At 40.9% G+C, this 17,161-nt stretch overlaps 1 protein-coding gene across 1 annotated transcript; it reads right to left on the bottom strand.

Annotated features, from left to right (window-relative positions):
• Positions 1 to 6,559: 6,559 nt before the first annotated feature.
• Positions 6,560 to 7,543, bottom strand: ZFP42 (ZFP42 zinc finger protein; the record flags this gene model as incomplete). The annotated part of the gene is made up of 1 exon (XM_080659011.1): positions 6,560 to 7,543. One exon carries the CDS (start codon positions 7,541 to 7,543, stop codon positions 6,560 to 6,562), a length of 984 nt encoding a protein of 327 aa, XP_080515137.1.
• Between the last annotated feature and the right edge of the window lie 9,618 nt (positions 7,544 to 17,161).

The following is a 17,161-nucleotide window of genomic DNA, read 5'->3' as shown; positions in this document are numbered from 1 at the left end:
ATCCTACAGGGTCTCTGCTTGTGCCTTGGATTTTGTCTAGGATGGTGGTCTTTGGATAGTCATACTTCTTAAACATCAGTTGGTATCTAAGAGCAAGGCAGTAGCTGCCAGGCATCTTAAAAGCTAGGCCTGGAATTGGCATAGCTTTTATAGTATTGTTTATACCATAGTCTATTGATTAAAGCATCCACAGACCAACATACTTAAAGGGAAGGGAAATAGACTCCAAATCTCAATGGGAAGAGTAGGTAAGAATTTGCAGCCATCTTTTTTTTTTTTTTTTTTTTTTTTTTTTTTCAGAGAAGGGAGAGGGAGAGAGAGAGAGAAACATCAATAAGAGAGAACCATTGATCAACTGCCTCCCACACATCCCCTACTGGGGATCGAGCCCACAACCTCGGCATGTGTCCTTGACTGGAATCGAACCTGGGACCATTCAGTCTGCAGGCCGATGCTCTACCCACTGAGTCAGATGAGCTAGGGCTACAGCCATCATTAATCTGCTATAAGTGTAACATCTATTAGGCAAACGTACGTGGTAAAAAACAAGATTTCACCTATCCACCCCCACACAAATATTAGTATTATGCCAAGTCCTTGGCAATTTACAACAATGTATTGGTTGCCTTAGATAAAGATGAGGTACTATTACTCATATTGTGTATAACTTTAACAATGTTTTGTATATTTAATGGTTGATAATCAAAGTTCTCTAGTTTTATTACTTCTTTGATTTGTACATGTGCATTTTATCACCAACATTTTGAGTTACAGGAAGCATGTACATTGCTTTTTATGACGCACATCGGAGATCTTACGAGTATTAAAAACTTTATTAATGCCCAGGGTATCATTCCAGCCTACCTAATACCTTTGATTTACTAAAGTCACAAAAGTTATGTTGACCTGGTATATGGATGTAACTTTAGCCACATGGTGAAGCATGGCTTTGTACAGGTGTTTTCATATGTCTGGTCCACTGACATCTAAGAAATTCAACCCTGAGGTCAGAGAGAAGAAGCAGAAGACCTAATAAAAACCACATGTTAATCGTTAATGTTCATTTACCAAATCCTACTTAAACTCTTGTACTCTCAAAGCTAATTTCAGCCAATTGCCTTTTAATTATAGTCTCTTGCTCAGAGTTGCAAATATAATGGCTTTTTAATGTAACTTGCACTGTTCTGTGTCCAATGTAGGATGTAATCATGCAATTTATTCAGTCAGAGCTAGTGCATTAGGTAATTAAAACATAAGCACATACAAATTTATACACATGCATATTCGGTAGGAAAATAATACATGATAAACATGCTTTGGATAGAATTCTTTGGGAATAGAAATCCTATGTCTACCAATATGCTATATACCATTGTATATTATACAGCAAAATGCAAAAATCAAGTATGACTGCTTGGGAGACCTGTGCACATATCACCCAGAATAAAAGAAACTAGTGTAAAGTAAGAACGTAAGTGGTTTGACACCTTTTTGACTATCTAATCAGTCTTGGTTCATATACTTAATCAATGCAGGTTAGTTCTCCATTACCCAAAATGTTAGGATGCGAGCAGACCTTCAGTCTTGTGTCTCAGAGGAAGGTAGAAATGACCAAAAGAGTAATGAGATTTAAGATAATTTTCACTAATAAAAATAAACAATGTAACTATTTTTAAAAATCTTTTTAAGAGAGGTGATTACTTTTTTTTTTTAAAAATATATTTTATTGATATTTTACAGAGAGGAAAGGAGAGGGATAGAAAGCTAGAAACATCGATGAGAGAGAAACATCGATCAGCTGCCTCCTGCACACCTCCCACTGGGGATGTGCCCGCAACCAAGGCACATGCCCTTGACCGGAATCGAACCTGGGACCCTTCAGTCCGCAGGCCGACGCTCTATCCACTGAGCCAAACCGGTTTCGGCAAGGTGATTACTTTTGAGTAAGAATTGACATATGCATGGGTAATAGTTCTGTGGTTTTTGTTTAGTGAGCATGTATTACTTTAGTCAATTTATCCACCTTTATTTCTCAGTAGCCAGATTTTATGTAAAAACAAGCAATGCTTCCTTTATTAGCTGTTTTTAAATTATATATAATTTTGATAACTATGTTTTAAAAATTATATTAAGCTATTTTCCCTATTTACACCATAATGTATTAATTGCCATCTATGGCCTATGTGTTAGTGGTGCTAAGAAAGCAATGAGTGCCAAAACCGGTTTGGCTCAGTGGATAGAGCGTCGGCCTGCGGATTGAAGGGTCCCAGGTTCGATTCCGGTCAAGGGCATGTACCTTGGTTGCGGGCACATCCCCAGTGGAAGGTGTGCAGGAGGCAGGTGATTGATGTTTCTAGCTCTCTATCCCTCTCCCATCCTCAATAAAATACATTTAAAAAAAAAAAAAGCAGTGAGCATTTCTCTATTGTTACCTTTCTCTGTTTGTTTTAAACGTTTGGGTTTTTTTTTTTCAGTTTACTTTCAGTATTAGTTTGTATTGTTTCAGGTGAATAGCATAGTGATTAGACAATTATATACTTTAAAAAGTGTTCCCCCTGATATTTTCAGTATCCACCTGGCCCCATACATGGTTATCACAATATTATTGACTATATTCCCTATTTTGTACCCTACATCCCCATGACTATTCTGTAACTACCAATCTGTTACCTTCTGACAATTAATGTTTGGGCTATAAAAAAAGGGGAGGGGAAAAGGAGGGAGGATATGTGCCATGAATTCAAATACCAGCATGAAAACAAAAATACTTGTTCTTTCATTAGGATTTGTAAAATGCCAGTTTCTGACACATGTAGAGATCTAGAAGGAATGATTTCCTTTTTTAGTTTTCTCTGGATATGTGCTCACACATTTTGTGCTCATTTTTCTTACTTAAAATACAAATGTGGAAAGTATACATACATTTCTTTTGCAAAACATTAAGACTTCAGCCTGACATATTCTAATCTCCTTTCCCTGCCCCCCACCCCCATTAAACTTACATTCTGAGCAGTTTTAGGGTTCCTCTTTGGAAAAGAAAAACAAAAGAACATCCGGGAGGCTAGCCAAGTAGCAGCCTATTCCTAATTCAGAGTTTGACTAGGCCTTGGAATCCAAACACAAGCTCTTTCTCAGACTGATGTTCCTTACGCATTTAAGCTTCAGGGTTGTAAATACTTAGCTTTTGTCCCCTCCAGTTCCAGAAAAAGTACTCTATAGAAACAGACCAGCCTTCACACAGAGGAAGCCAATCTCGATCCTTCTTGATGCCCTGAGTCCCAAGTCTTAAGTTTGCAGCCCAAACCCCGCCATTGATTTTATCTTATCTCAGCTGCTCTCTATATAATCCTTCCCTTTGCTTGGTCTGCAGAGGTGCTATGTCCTAATTCAACTCTGAAGTAGAAATCTATAGAGGACTAAAGCAAATACTGCTGTCAAAGCAAAAACCAGCTAATATACTGTATGCTCCATCATCTCAGTCAAATTCCCATCCTAAATTCTATACTTGGGTGTTTCATTCAGAGGAAATTGCAAATGTATGAATGGATTATTTCTCCAATGTTCCTTTCAGTTTGAGATTCAGGATCCACATTCCTATAGAAAGCCATACATGTGTTTATACTGTGGCATTTCTAAAATCAAGATTAACCTTAAGTTTTGTTTGCTGTGCTGTTCCCCCCCCGCCCCCGAAAGCTGTTAAATTCATGGTATATATCACCATTATCTCCAATGATGTCTTAAACCTGAAAATCAAAGACATATGGGTATTCTAACTATTCAGTGGTTCTCAACCTTCCTAATGCTGCGCCCCTTTAATACAGTTCCTCAAGTTGTGGTGACCCCCAACCATAATATTATTTTCGTTGCTACTTTAGGTTGAGAACCGCTGCTGTAGAGCCTAAGACCATCAGAAAACACAGATATTTACATTACGATTCATAACAGTAGCAAAATTACAGTTATGAAGTAGCAACGAAAATAATTTTATGGTTGGGGGTCACCACAACATGAGGAACTGTATTAAAGGGTCGCGGCATTAGGAAGGTTGAGAACCACTGAACTATATGATTATCTATAATATTGACTCTGGTGAAAAATGCATTCCAAGTTTAATGGCTGCATATTTTCTGCTCATTATAAGGTATTCCAGTGAGGGATTCAGTTTGTAATCACAAAAACAAGTTAATCTCTATACTAGAGCGATAGTTTTATTTTTGCCAGCTATTCCTGAATGATCAATTTTCCTCTTTAACGAGGTTATCCACTTCCTCTAAATTTTCATTCCAAAGCATATAAGTACCCCATATTCTGATCCATCTATTAAAAACAACTTCCTCCTCCTGGCCAGGTAACTCAATTGGTTGCAGGGGTCCTCAAACTTTTTAAACAGGGGGCCAGTTCACTGTCCCTCAGACTGTTGGAGGGCTGGACTATAGTTATGTACTCAGAAAGAAGTGGAAAACAAACTGATGTTTCTCTCTCTCCCTTTCTCTCTAAAATCCATCAATCAACAACTTCAAAACAATTTGTCAAGTATTTAAAAAAATAAACAGAACTTCATCCTAATCTATGGCTTCCCTCCAGCTGTGCTCCTCCTGTCTTCCCTGTGCAGCCAAGCTTCCTTGAAGGATATTTACACATTTTCAGTTGAGTAGAGGTATCATCAGTTATACAACTTGCTCCCTTTTAATGGACATTTATGTTATGAATTTGTTACTAATAAAAATATGTTCCAGTTAACATCCTTCAACAAATATCTTCGTACACTGTGCAAATATTTCTATAAAACTGAAATTATTGGGTCTACAAGAAGGCACATTATGGATTGAACTACGTATTACCCAAAATTCATGTTGAAATCTTGTCAGTACCTCTAAATAGGACCTTATTTGAGATGGGATCTTTTCAGAGATGATCAAGTTACAATGAGATTAGGGTGGGTTATAATCCAATGATTGGCCCTTGGAAAATAAATCTCTATACAGACAAGCACAGAAGGAAGATGATGTGAAGACACACGAACACCATGTAAACATGAGGATAGTGACCTATAAACCAAGAGAAGCCTGCACACAAGGAATCAATCCTGCCAACACCTTGATTTGGGACTTTCAGACCTCTAGCTTCTAGAATTATGAGACAATAAATTTGTTGTTTGTTTTTTGGCTAATAAACAACAGACATTTATTTCTCATAGTTCTGGAGGCTGGGCAGTCCAGGATCACAATGACAGCATAGTTGCATTTTGGTGAAGGCATCTCCCGGGTTGCAGATTACTTGTCTGGCCATGTCCCCTCACATGCTGGAAGGACAAATTTCTGTTGTTTAAGCCACCTACTTGGTGGTAGTGTTATAGCAGCCCAAGAAAACTGATATAGCAAACTTGCAAAATACCCTCCAAAATGGCTGTGACAATTTATACCGTAACAACCAGGTAGATGGGTCACTCTTTCCCCACATCTTACCAATACTGATCAACCTGCAATTTTTGCTGCTTTCAAAGACAAATAGCCCTTGCCAGTTTGGCTCAGTGGATGAACCCAAAGGGTCCTGGGTTCAATTCCGGTCAAGGGCACATACCTTGGTTGCAGGCTCCTCATCAGGAGGCAACCAATTGATGTGCTTCTCCCACATTAATGTTTTTCTCTGTCTTTCCCTCTCTCTTCCACTCTCCCTAAAAATCAATGAAAAAATATCCTCAGGTGAGGATTAACAAAAGAAAAAAAAAAAAAACAAAGACAAATAACTGTTATCTCTCTTTAACGCACATTTTGATTTTTCAATCCAGACTTAATTTCTGGGAATGTTATTTCCTTTTATTTGAAAATATCTGAAATGATTCAAATGAACTGACACTATCAAATAACCATTTAGACCCAGGTATAGGATTTCAATAGTTGGATACAGCCATTAAAAAAAGAAAATAATTACAAATGATATTTAACTTAAAAAAGTTTTACTCATTCACTTATTGACAATCTATTCTAAGATTTTCATTCTTTAGGATTATCCCATGTAGCACAAAGAACATTCCTAAAAGGCAAAAGTTAAACAGAAACAACAAACTTAAAAACCAAAGTTAGCCCAGCCGGTATGGCTCATAGTTGAGCATCGACCCATGAATCAGGTCATAGTTCGATTCCCAGTCAGGGCATATGCCTGGGTTTCAGGCTCGATCCCCAGTATGGGACATGCAGGACACAGCCTATCAATGTCTCTCTCTCATCATTGATGTTTCTATCCCTCTCTCATTCCTCCTCTCTGAAATCAATAAAGATATATTAAAACACACACACACCCCAAAGTTAATTTTGTTTTTATAGTATGTGAAAATAAGCCCCTTATTCAATGATCTAACTCGTAACATTAAGAATTACTCTTTTGAAGGAAGTTTATTACTGACCCTGTTGGAAGCACATTCTGTACACAATGTTCTTAGAATGGCATCACAAATTAATAGGAGCATCTTAGTAACATTTAAAAATATGCCTCATAAGGTCACAACATTGATTCAAATATTCTTTCCTGAAAATAATCAATGAGGCATATTTGTCCCCAATCACTCTTTTGTTAAAATGCTTCCCCTGTTTAAAGATTTTTTCCCCATCTTCTTTTTATTGATTATTTTTTGTTTTGCATGAGTTAAGATGTGAGACTTCAGGTTACTTGACTGGACAAATCTCCTGTGACAGCCCTCATAGGAACACACAAAAGCCCTCTCCCCGGTGTGGATTCGCACGTGTGTACGCAAGTTGAAGGCCAGGGAGAAGCGTTTTCCGCACCCTTTAAAAGTGCACTGAAAAGGCCTCTCTCCAGTATGAACCATAAAATGTCTTTTTAGTTTGGAGCTCTCAGGAAACGCTTTCCCACATTCCGCACACACGTGGTTGCGGGGGCCATGGACGAGTTGGAGATGCTTTCTCAGGGAATTTCTCGTCTTCAGCTCTCTTGCGCATCCACTCTCAGGACAAACAAATTTCTCTGGAGCACCACATTCTCCATTGTTTCTTGGCTTATTTCTAGCAAATTCTGCAGGCCGGGTGGGATCTAGCAGGCTAGTGTTGGGTGTTTCTCCAGGAGGAGGCTTCTGGCCTGTCATGTGCTCAGAATGCTCAGCAAGTGATTTCTCTCCACCATTCTGTGAAGGAAATTCAAATTCTTGTCTTGCCCCTTTTTCCAGGTATTGCAAGGAACATTCAAAAAGTGAGTTTGCATCATCAAAAACCTGCTGAGAACACTCTTGCTCTGTTCCTCCTCTCAGGAAGTTGAAGGACTTAAGAAATATGTCCTCTTCCAGCGTGGGTTCGGAAAACTCACCTCGTATGATGCACTCTATGTAACAGTCAGAGAAGGGGTCCTCGTCACCAACCTCGTAGCTGATCTCGTGGCCCCCATCTTCCTCCCACAAGGCCCTCATCAGGAAGAGGGGCTCCTGCTGGGCTGGCTCTGGTGAGGCTGGATTTGGCTTATTCCCACCGGGGGCCCTTCTGCCCAGGCCTTTCCGTCCACGGGTCTTTGCCCTTGTGTTCAGTCGCTGCTCCATGTCGTCCTGTGGTTCCTCCTCAAAGATGTGCACCAGGATATATCAACCGCTTCCAGGTAGCAGTGATCTCGGTAAGTCTTCAGCAGGTACCTGCTTTGAAATAGTAACCATGAGGTAAAACATTAGAGCCAGTGTCAGAAAATGACCTAAAAAAATAGCCTAGAACTTCCTTTCCAAGACTGCATTTAACCCCGTCTTCCTTGACAAACTCCACAAGAGAGTGAGAGAATGAGCTCTGATGTGAGATATGGGTCTTACCTGGACACCGCCACTTGATCACCTAACCTTTGTTTATTGGGCACTCACTGTATGCTAGCCCAGGTCTAGGCTGCTCATGGGTGGAAACACATCAGTATGTAACACATGAACATACTCATAGAGTATACTTTCTCATAAGCATACGAAATAAGTATGTATGACATCTGTTACAAGGTAAAGTGCTATAGGATAATGCAAGGGGTGGGTAGAAAGTAGAAGTTTGGCTGAAACCAGTTTGGCTCAGTGGATAGAGCGTCGGCCTGCGGACTGAAAGGTCCCGGGTTCGATTCCGGTCAAGGGCATGTACCTTGGTTGCGGGCACATCCCCAGTGGGAGGTGTGCAGGAGGCAGCTGATCGATGTTTCTCTCTCATCGATGTTTCTAGCTTTCTCTCCCTCTCCCTTCCTCTCTGCGAAATATCAATAAAATATATTAAAAAAAAATAAAGTAGAAGTTTGCAATTTTGAACAGGGTGTTCTGGGTAGTGGCAGTTGACTAAAAACTTGAAGGAGGTAAGAGAGCAAGACATGCCTATTTTCTTATGTAACACTGTTATGAAATTCAAATTAAATAATGCATATAAAGTGTTTAGCACAGTTCATGGCACAGAGCAAATGTGGAATGCCGTGTGAGCCAGTGTTATTTGATCAGCTCTGTATTCATTCTTTAAGTATAGGTGGAACCCTGCTATGAGCCACGCACTATTCTAGACCAAGAGTGGCGAATTTCTTCTGTCAAGAGCCAGGTTTAAGTTTCGTAGGCCCTATGATCTCTGTCGTAATTATTCAATTCTGCCATTGTAGAAGGAGCAGCCATAGAGAATATACAAAGGATGAGCATGACTGTGTTCCATAGTTTTCTGTCATTTCCTGAAAAATGTAAGAGTTATGGAATGAATTTATTATATCCTTTCTAAGAGCCCTTTGCTTAATGTTACAATTGTGTGCCTTATAAAAGATCTCTTACTTTTATTGTCCTAACATCTTGCTGTAGGAACAAAAATGAAATGCTTTTTAAAAGGGGGCATATATGAAAGTACTGGAATAAAAATGAACAGCTTGAGGTTATTCTTTTGAGATGGTATTTTGATTCTTTTAATTTTTTAAAAGAATTCCAGTAATGGCTGACATACAATATTATATTAGTTTCATGTGTAAAACCAAGTGATTAGTCCTTTGCATAACTTACAAAGTAGTCACCCCAACCAATAAGTCTCATACCCTTCTGACATTGAGGTGGTATTTTAAAATATAGCTATTTAAAATTATTTTCAAGCTATTAATATATAATGTATTTTATATGTAATATTATACACATAATATGTAATGTTTACATACATGTTTTACATACACATATAAAATGTATAAAGCTACAAGTGTGTTTATTTATTCTGTCATTTAGAAAAGTAAAATAAACCAGGGAGATGGTGTCCAGGAATATTTATCAAAGGAAACCTTGTTCTTGTAGATAAAAATAATATTAACAAATATAGCACCTTTGGAGTGAAATCACTGGGAACAGGTCTAAGTCTGAGTAGTACAGAGCACAAAATCCCCCTTCTTCAACTCATCTATCCTGTATAATAAAGAGGTAATATGCAAATTGACCCTCACGCCCTCGCATCACAAGATGGCCACCCCCACATCATCACAAGATGGCCACCACAAGATGGCTGCCCCCACATTGTCACAAGATGGCCAGCAGGGGAGGGCAGTTGGGGGTGACTGGGCCGGCAGGGGAGCAGGGGAGCAGTTAGGGGGCTATCAAGCTGGTAGGCAGAGTGGTTAGGGGCAATCAGGCAGCCAGGCAGGCAAGTGGTTAGGAGCCAACAGTCCTGGATTGCAAGAGGGATGTCTGACTGCCGGTTTAGGCCCCATCCCTATGGGGGATGGGGCCTAAACTGGCAGTTGGACATCTCCAGAGGGGTCCCAGATTGGAGAGGATACAGGCTGGGCTGAGGGCCACCCCCCTCCCCCAGTGCATGAATTCCATGCACCAGGCCTCTAGTTTAAAATAACTGTCATTTGATTTGATTTCAGTTTTGCTCTTCATATTATTTCTTGCCATCTCCAGCTCTATTTCATTTTCAGTAATAATTAATTTTTCTCCAATGAAGTGCCATGCTCTTCTCTCTCCATAAAAATGCTACCCACCCTTACTCCCCTTTTGTATCAGTACTCATACACATACACACTTATTTCCAGTCCATACTTCAGATCTCTGCTTAAACATCACTTCCTCAGGTAAGTTTCCCTTGATTCTTAGGCTCAATTTGGTCCCCAAGCTAAATATTCTCCTAGATCTTACACAGATTAGAGTCCCAGGTACTGATTATTTAAGGTCTGTCTTACCTACCAGACTGTCAGAATATGAGAGCAAGGTTCTCTTCTGTTCTGTACACAGGTCCCAGCACTTAGTACAGTTGTCTAATGAAATGAATTTATAAATATGCATCAGTCATCATATTGGTGACATCTGATATAGCAATTCTAGAACATTAATTTATTAGAAAATTATTTGGGACTGTAGACACACAATGTAGAAGTTTCAAAATGTTGGCTAAAAATGATGCTAATGTATTATCTGTCTACAAAGACATCACCTCTGAGAGTAGAGCTGAAAGAGGTATTTTCTTGATGAATTTACCAGGGTCCAAGGATAGCCCTTACCTTTCTAAGCTAGATCCTTATTGATCATTTTTCTGAGCCTATGCCACTTTTCACACAATACGCCAGCTTGTGAGGATGATGTATAAAATTGAAATGGTAATTCATAATGGGAAAACTCCCGTTTGTTTGCTAAGTACATTCTCTGATGGTGTTAATAGCAACAAGGAAAGTGTACTAAGTAAACATGGTATGAAGAAAAAAATCTGGATGTTCAGAAGGGAGTGGGAAGGGGCCCTGGTGAAAAGGTGAAGGGATTAACAACAACAACAAAAAAAACACCCCAAACAAACTCTCAGACAGACAACAGAATGGTGATTACCTGAAGGAAAGGGGGGTGGAGGGAGGTAGGAAGGGGTGAAGGGGGATAAATGGTGATGGAAGGAGACTTGACTTGGGGTGGTGAACATACAATATGCAGATGATGTATTTTAGAATTATACTCCTGAGACCTATATAATTTTATTAACCAATGTCACCCCAGTAAATTCAATAAAAAAAAACCCAACAACACTTAGATGTTAATGGCATACACTTAACCTACTTTTATATTTCTCAAACTGGAATAGAAATACTACAATGGTGCATCATGTACCTATTCAGTCACTTGAAAATATTTCGTTCCAAACATCATTCTGAGTGCCTCCCCCAGACCAGTGAAAAGGATACAAAGTCCCTGGTTTGCGGGGGGCTTTACTACAGGTGGGATATGAATGTAAACAAGAACATGCTTGTCTAGTTTGGATTAAGAAAAACACAGTGAAATATGAAGCTGAATGGAGACAGTGCGTGGGGAGCCATCTTTAGAAAGTCTGGAAAGGCCGCCATGGAGGGGGCATTGGACTGAGAAGGGGGAAAGAGAAGAGTGTCAGGTCCAGGAGGCATGTTCTTTCCACGCTGCAGCTTGGAGTACAAAGGGATGGGCAGGCTGGAGGACAAAGAAAGCCAGGCTGCCATATTCCAAAATATGGCAGCGAGGACGGAAGTGGCCCAAGAGAAGGATAAGGAGGGTGCATTATCTTGTGGGCCAGGCAACGGAGCCATTTGCATTGCTTTCCCAAACCAGTGGGAACCATTACAGACTTTCTTACAAGCAAAAGAGAAAACAAAAAAAGCATGCTCTGGCTTAGGTTAAAAGATGAAAAGATCAGGCCTGATGTGTGGAGAATGGGTTGAGGAAGGGAAGGGTAAGGAGGGTGCATTATCTTGTGGGCCAGGCCAGAGGAGCCATTTGCATTGCTTTCCCAAACCAGTGGGAACCATTATGGGCTTCCTTACAAACCAGTGGGAACCATTACGAGCTTCCTTACAACCAGTGGGAACCATTACCGGCTTCCTTACAAACCAGTGGGAACCATTACTGGCTTCCTTACAAACCAGTGGGAACCATTACCGGCTTCCTTACAACCAGTGGGAACCATTACCGGCTTCCTTACAAGCAAAAGAGAAAACAAAAAATAGCATGCTCTGGCTTAGGTTAAAAGATGAAAAGATCAGGGCTGATGTGTGGAGAATGGGTTGAGAGAGGGAAGAGTGAAAGCCAAAAAAAAAAAAAAAAATCACCTAGGCGGGCTCTTCCTCCTGGGAGCACAACAGCACCTTACTCCCCACCGCCCTCCCTCCTTCCCTCTCAGACCTGCATCTCCTAAACTCTAAGGATCCCCAGGAGACTTGAAATGGGGGGCAATGGGACAGCGTCTGGGACTGATCCCCTGAGCCTGTCCCCAAAGCTCCCTTTTCTCTGACTTCCCAGTGAGCGCATAGCAGCCCATCTGGACTCATTTCTTTCTTCTAACTTTTCTAGAGCAAAGCAGCCCCACCTCTAGCGTCTTCTCTCCCAAGTCCTTCCTGTTTCACTGTCCCCAGCGAGTGGTCCTGTTTTTTTGTTTTGTTTTGTTTTGGTTGTAGTAATTGAGTGGATGATCGTACCATTTTCAGAGATAAATGAAAAAAGGGAGAAAGGGAAGACAGGCCTACTCTCTTGATAATAAATAATGTAAACATTTCAGTATAAAACAGAGCCAGCCAAATGTTGTAACGCAATATACTTATATGATTTTTTGGGAACAGAAAATGCAACTTCAAGGAAATTTCAGTCTGGCATCTGCTTTCTTGAAAGAGTATTTACTTTCCACCTTTATCTGTTTAAAAATTGGACCTTAGTGGCCCAAGACAGCCTAGGTCAACACAGTCTACACACTAGAAGTTTGCTGGCCAAGATCACTCCCCACCTGCTTCTAGCATGATGTACGCGTCCCATCCACGGTTTTCAAAACCTTATAATAGGGATCCACGGTTAAAAACACATTCTAACTGGTAAACTCAATACACACATCCTCCTGCATTTCTGAGCAAAGCTAAGTTCCATGAAACAAGACTTACCCCTGGATATTGTGTCACTCACTCTACTTCCTATTGCATTTCCTTTCAGAGCAAAGACGAGGAGGAAGGTCCTTGTGCTCCCAGGAGCATTTAAAATCTCCGCTGCTTTACATTCGGCCAGTTAGACCCACCCTCCTTTTGATGGACATATTCTAATCAGGCTGCACCTTCATTCAACTCAGCACAGATTGGATTTTCAAGGAAAGGCTCTACCAATCTCTAAAAGGAAAGTTGCCTTGGGAGTGGTGCTGGGTGTGGCCCTGCACCATCTCTGGTTGGGGTTTGGCGTCCTGGACCTTGCCTGCACATGGTTACCTTCTCCTAAGGGATGGCCGCAGAGGTGACACCCAGGCGAGTGCTGGGGCTGTGTCATGTGGACAAACCTCTTTGAATCCCAATTGCCTAGCTTTAGCACGTACCAGGCATTCAGTACATGTCCATTGCACGAATGAACATCAAATTGAAGTAGTTACCTATCAGCGAAATGAAAATCACCACCCCTTTTCCTGCTCTCTCTTACCCTCCCCCAACCTCCACTCCCAGCCCCACCCTACGCCCAGGCTCAGAAAAACGATTGTTGCCTTTTCTTGTTCAGACATTAACCTGACTGCTCATATCCCTCAAAGTAACACAGCCTACTTTGAAAGCAGTGGTCGATCAACACTCACCGTTGGCCATGGTCTAGTGAAGTTTCATAGTTGGTAAAAGTACACAGACCATTAAAAACAAAAACAAATCAATGTTTAAAAACCTCTTACATTTTGACTGGACCCTTGCCTGCAATTCACAGTGCTCTCCACTTTTTTTGTGTGTGTGTCTGTGTTAGAATAAATGCCAGTTGTGAGATTGGAAATTAAAAAATAAAATTAAAAGACAATTTCCAACGGAGAAAAGATTTAAATTATTTTTGAAATGCATTATGCCTGGTCCTGTAGGTATACCAGGTCCTCATCCATTTGAAATCAAAGTCAGATCAAGCTTCCTTAGCTCCTTACCTTAGAGCATACTATTTGCAGGTGAGTTTCTGGAGGCAGAAATTATAAGTAACTTCTCTCTTATGCGCTATGGTGGCGCAGTGCTGTGGTGTCTAAAAACTACCGCACGGGCAGGTTCTCGGAGCAGCTCTGCACCACCCATCTGTGTGTCTGTGATTGCAATGTTAATGTTTTGGGTTTTAGTGAGCCAAAGAATCCTGAGTAGAACATTCTTTTCAAGCCTTTAAATGGCAATGCCATTAGTCATTGGAAGTCCCTTTCCTCAAGGCAGATGTCTCTCTCTTTTGGTCTCTCTCTCTCTCTCTCTCTCTCTCTCTCTATATATATATATATATATATATATATATCATCATATTTATATATGATTTATGTGTTACATATATTTATGTATTTTCTATGTATAGAGAGAAGGGAGAACATAATAAAGCCAAAGCTCATTCCTTTCATTTAATCCTTTCATATAACTCACCAGATCACACCCAGTTGTTATCACTCATTTATCCTTTGAGATAACGCATACAATCACCTAGATAATGTATAATCCTGTTGCCCACTGCTGGCTCAAACAGGTTTGTGTCTGTGTGACTGGGAACTGGAGACCACATCTTTTAGAAAATGTAAATTTGCATTTCACATTCCCACTCCCACAGGAATTATTCTGTTCCCACTTAGGTTTAATTTTCCTTTCCATGGCCCAAAAGGAAGGAACTCATCTGTTATATGAACCCAGTTCAAGAGAAATTGAAGTTCTCCAAAACGAGTTAGGGAACCAATTAAACCATGAAATAAAAGTGAGCTGCCTATTGAAATGGACACAAAGAGTAATTTTTTGGATTGCTGGAATTTTAGTCATAGTAATTATTTTATCAATAACATCATAGCAAGTTTTTAAGAATGGTATTTTGACCATTTATTTCAATGTTACAAACCAATATTTGTCTTTAAAAGCTTACAATGTGAAAGCTATAAATATGCTTTAATTCACTCTATACAGACTCTTTCTCCCAGCTAGGCCCTGTTCTAGGCCCTGGGGTTCTGTAACCCAGGCCTCCTGGCGTTCTAGGCTGAGGTTGCCAGGCTGGAGCTAGGATGAGTCCAGAAACTCGCTGGTATCCCACAGCAAAATTTAAGGGCACCAAAAATTCAGGTGAACAAATATTTAATCCAATTAAGATTAGTAATATTTTATGCCATATTAAAAATAAAATGAGAGCCAAAATTCATGACAAACAAATGATCAAAAATTTAAATACAGATAAAGTCCAAATGCAGCTATCAGTAGGACAATGAAGGGTGGGTGTTGGGTGTTCTGAGAGCACTGGATAGAAGGCTCTCACGGAATTCAGAAGTTCAGGGAAGGTTTCCCTAGAGCTGCTGTGATCTGAAGGCAGGGTCAGCTTGGAGGGCACATCAATGCCCTTGACTTGGGGGGAGCAGTGACGGAAGGAGGGGTTGCAGGAGGGGATGTGCAGCGCCAGACCCCAGGGCTTGTAGGTTGTGGTAAGAGTTAGACCTTCATGCGAAGAGCAATGGTAATGGAATATTACAAGAAAGCATGTTTCATTTATAAATGCTTATTAACCTTAAACTTCTAAACCATTGTTTCATTGATAGAGCTTCAGTCCATCTTTTTATTTGATTCAACTCATGTTAATTAACTGCTTTGCATGCATTGACGCATTTTTTTGGTATGTGTTTGCCTTTACTCAATTTGCTTTTCCTTTATTCTCTTTGATGTGTATGCTAATGATTGACCACATAGACAAAAAGTAAGCGTTGCTTTCTTTTAAGCATTGCCTTTTTTAGTGCATTGACTCATTTTATCTTGCAATCAAATTTATAAAATGATTATTACTACTACTATTATTTTATTTGTATTTTTAAATGATAACTTGGAGACACAAAGAAAGCTTACACGCTAGTAAGTAGCTAAACTTAGAACTCAAGTGTGCTTCACATTTTACATTATATTACGCTATTTTACTAACTCCATATTTTTCATAAAATCTCTCTTGAATTATTATTTTCTGTAATTTATAATGCCTTTTCACATACTTATTTGATCTTGATAGCACCCTTATGAACTGTTATTACCCATTTTATGGATACGGAAATGGAAAATCAGTATGACAAATGCCATATTCAAAGCCATACAGGTACTAGTTTATGGGCCCAGGAACAAATTTCAATTGCCCACTTAGAAGTGCAGTCGGTAAGGGTAGCAGCAAAGGGCAGAGTAGAAGTGTAGTCGGAAGTGTAGGAGCAAAGGGCAGAGTAGAAGAGAAGCATGTTGCTTCACTTCAGCTGGGGCTCTGAGCTTGGATGAATACAGATATAATATCGACTGTCAACTCTAATTGAAAAAAAATTAGAAAGACTAATGGCAGAGGTTTCTGGGTATATCTTCACTCTTTTCTACGGAAGGAGCCCCAAACCACTGCCATGCTAGGATTCTGAAAGTGTTCTTGCTGGCCTGACCCAGGAGTTCTCTGGGCCTGGGATGCGTCTCAGATGTGCCCTGCTGGGTAAGGATTGGGGACAGCCTCCAGGATGGGATGTCTCCTTTCCCCAGCCCCTAAGGTTTCCACCAGAGAGGTCAGTCATCAAGTTCAAAGGAGAAAAGTATTTCAACAATTGTTATAGAAATAACGGAATTCTCAAACCTCAAGAGAAAGTAATTTTATCTCTGGTACCTGCTGGGACCATACTTTTTTTTTTTTTCTTCTGCTAAAAGCTTTATTGTTTCATTTGGTCCAATGCATAGGAGAGAGATCCAGGGTGGTTAAAAGAATGGCTAGTAGTTTTGGGGAGAGGATCAGAGAAAAGCCAGACACCAGGGGAATGCGGAGGGGCCCCTCAAAGGCCTCTGGGCTCCAAAGGCTCCTAGTGGTGCTTGAGGTGAGCCTTTGGGAGAGACTGGCCCAGCCCAGCCTGGGCCGGCAGCCTGTGGAGGTGAGTCAGGTGTGACCCATCTCCTTGATGAGTTTCACCTCCTCACCCCGGAAGTGGTTCTGCAGGAAGTCACAGAGCTGAGGGTCTGCGGGTAGAACCGGGGCCTGCAGCTCCCAAAGGGCCTGGGTCAGGCCCCTCTCCAAGGCCAGGCGGCCTCCATGGCGCCCTGAGCTTTGCCCACTCGTCCTGGGGAGGCTTCAGCACGTCCTGGAAGGGAATGCGGCCCCCGTGCTGGTTTTGCATCTTAGAGCCGCTCAGCGCCTCCATTCTTCTCGGCCAACTCGAGGGAGAAGCGGCCCAGGCCCTGGAGAGCCCCATCCTCACGGTGGGAATAGAAGCCCCGAGAGAGGTGGGTGTGGAGGCCG

Source organism: Plecotus auritus, assembly GCF_963455305.1.
Source record: "Plecotus auritus genome assembly, chromosome: 3".
Taxonomy (NCBI): domain Eukaryota; kingdom Metazoa; phylum Chordata; class Mammalia; order Chiroptera; family Vespertilionidae; genus Plecotus; species Plecotus auritus.
Note: the sequence above shows the minus strand (reverse complement) of the source record. Positions and strands in the feature narration are given on the sequence as shown.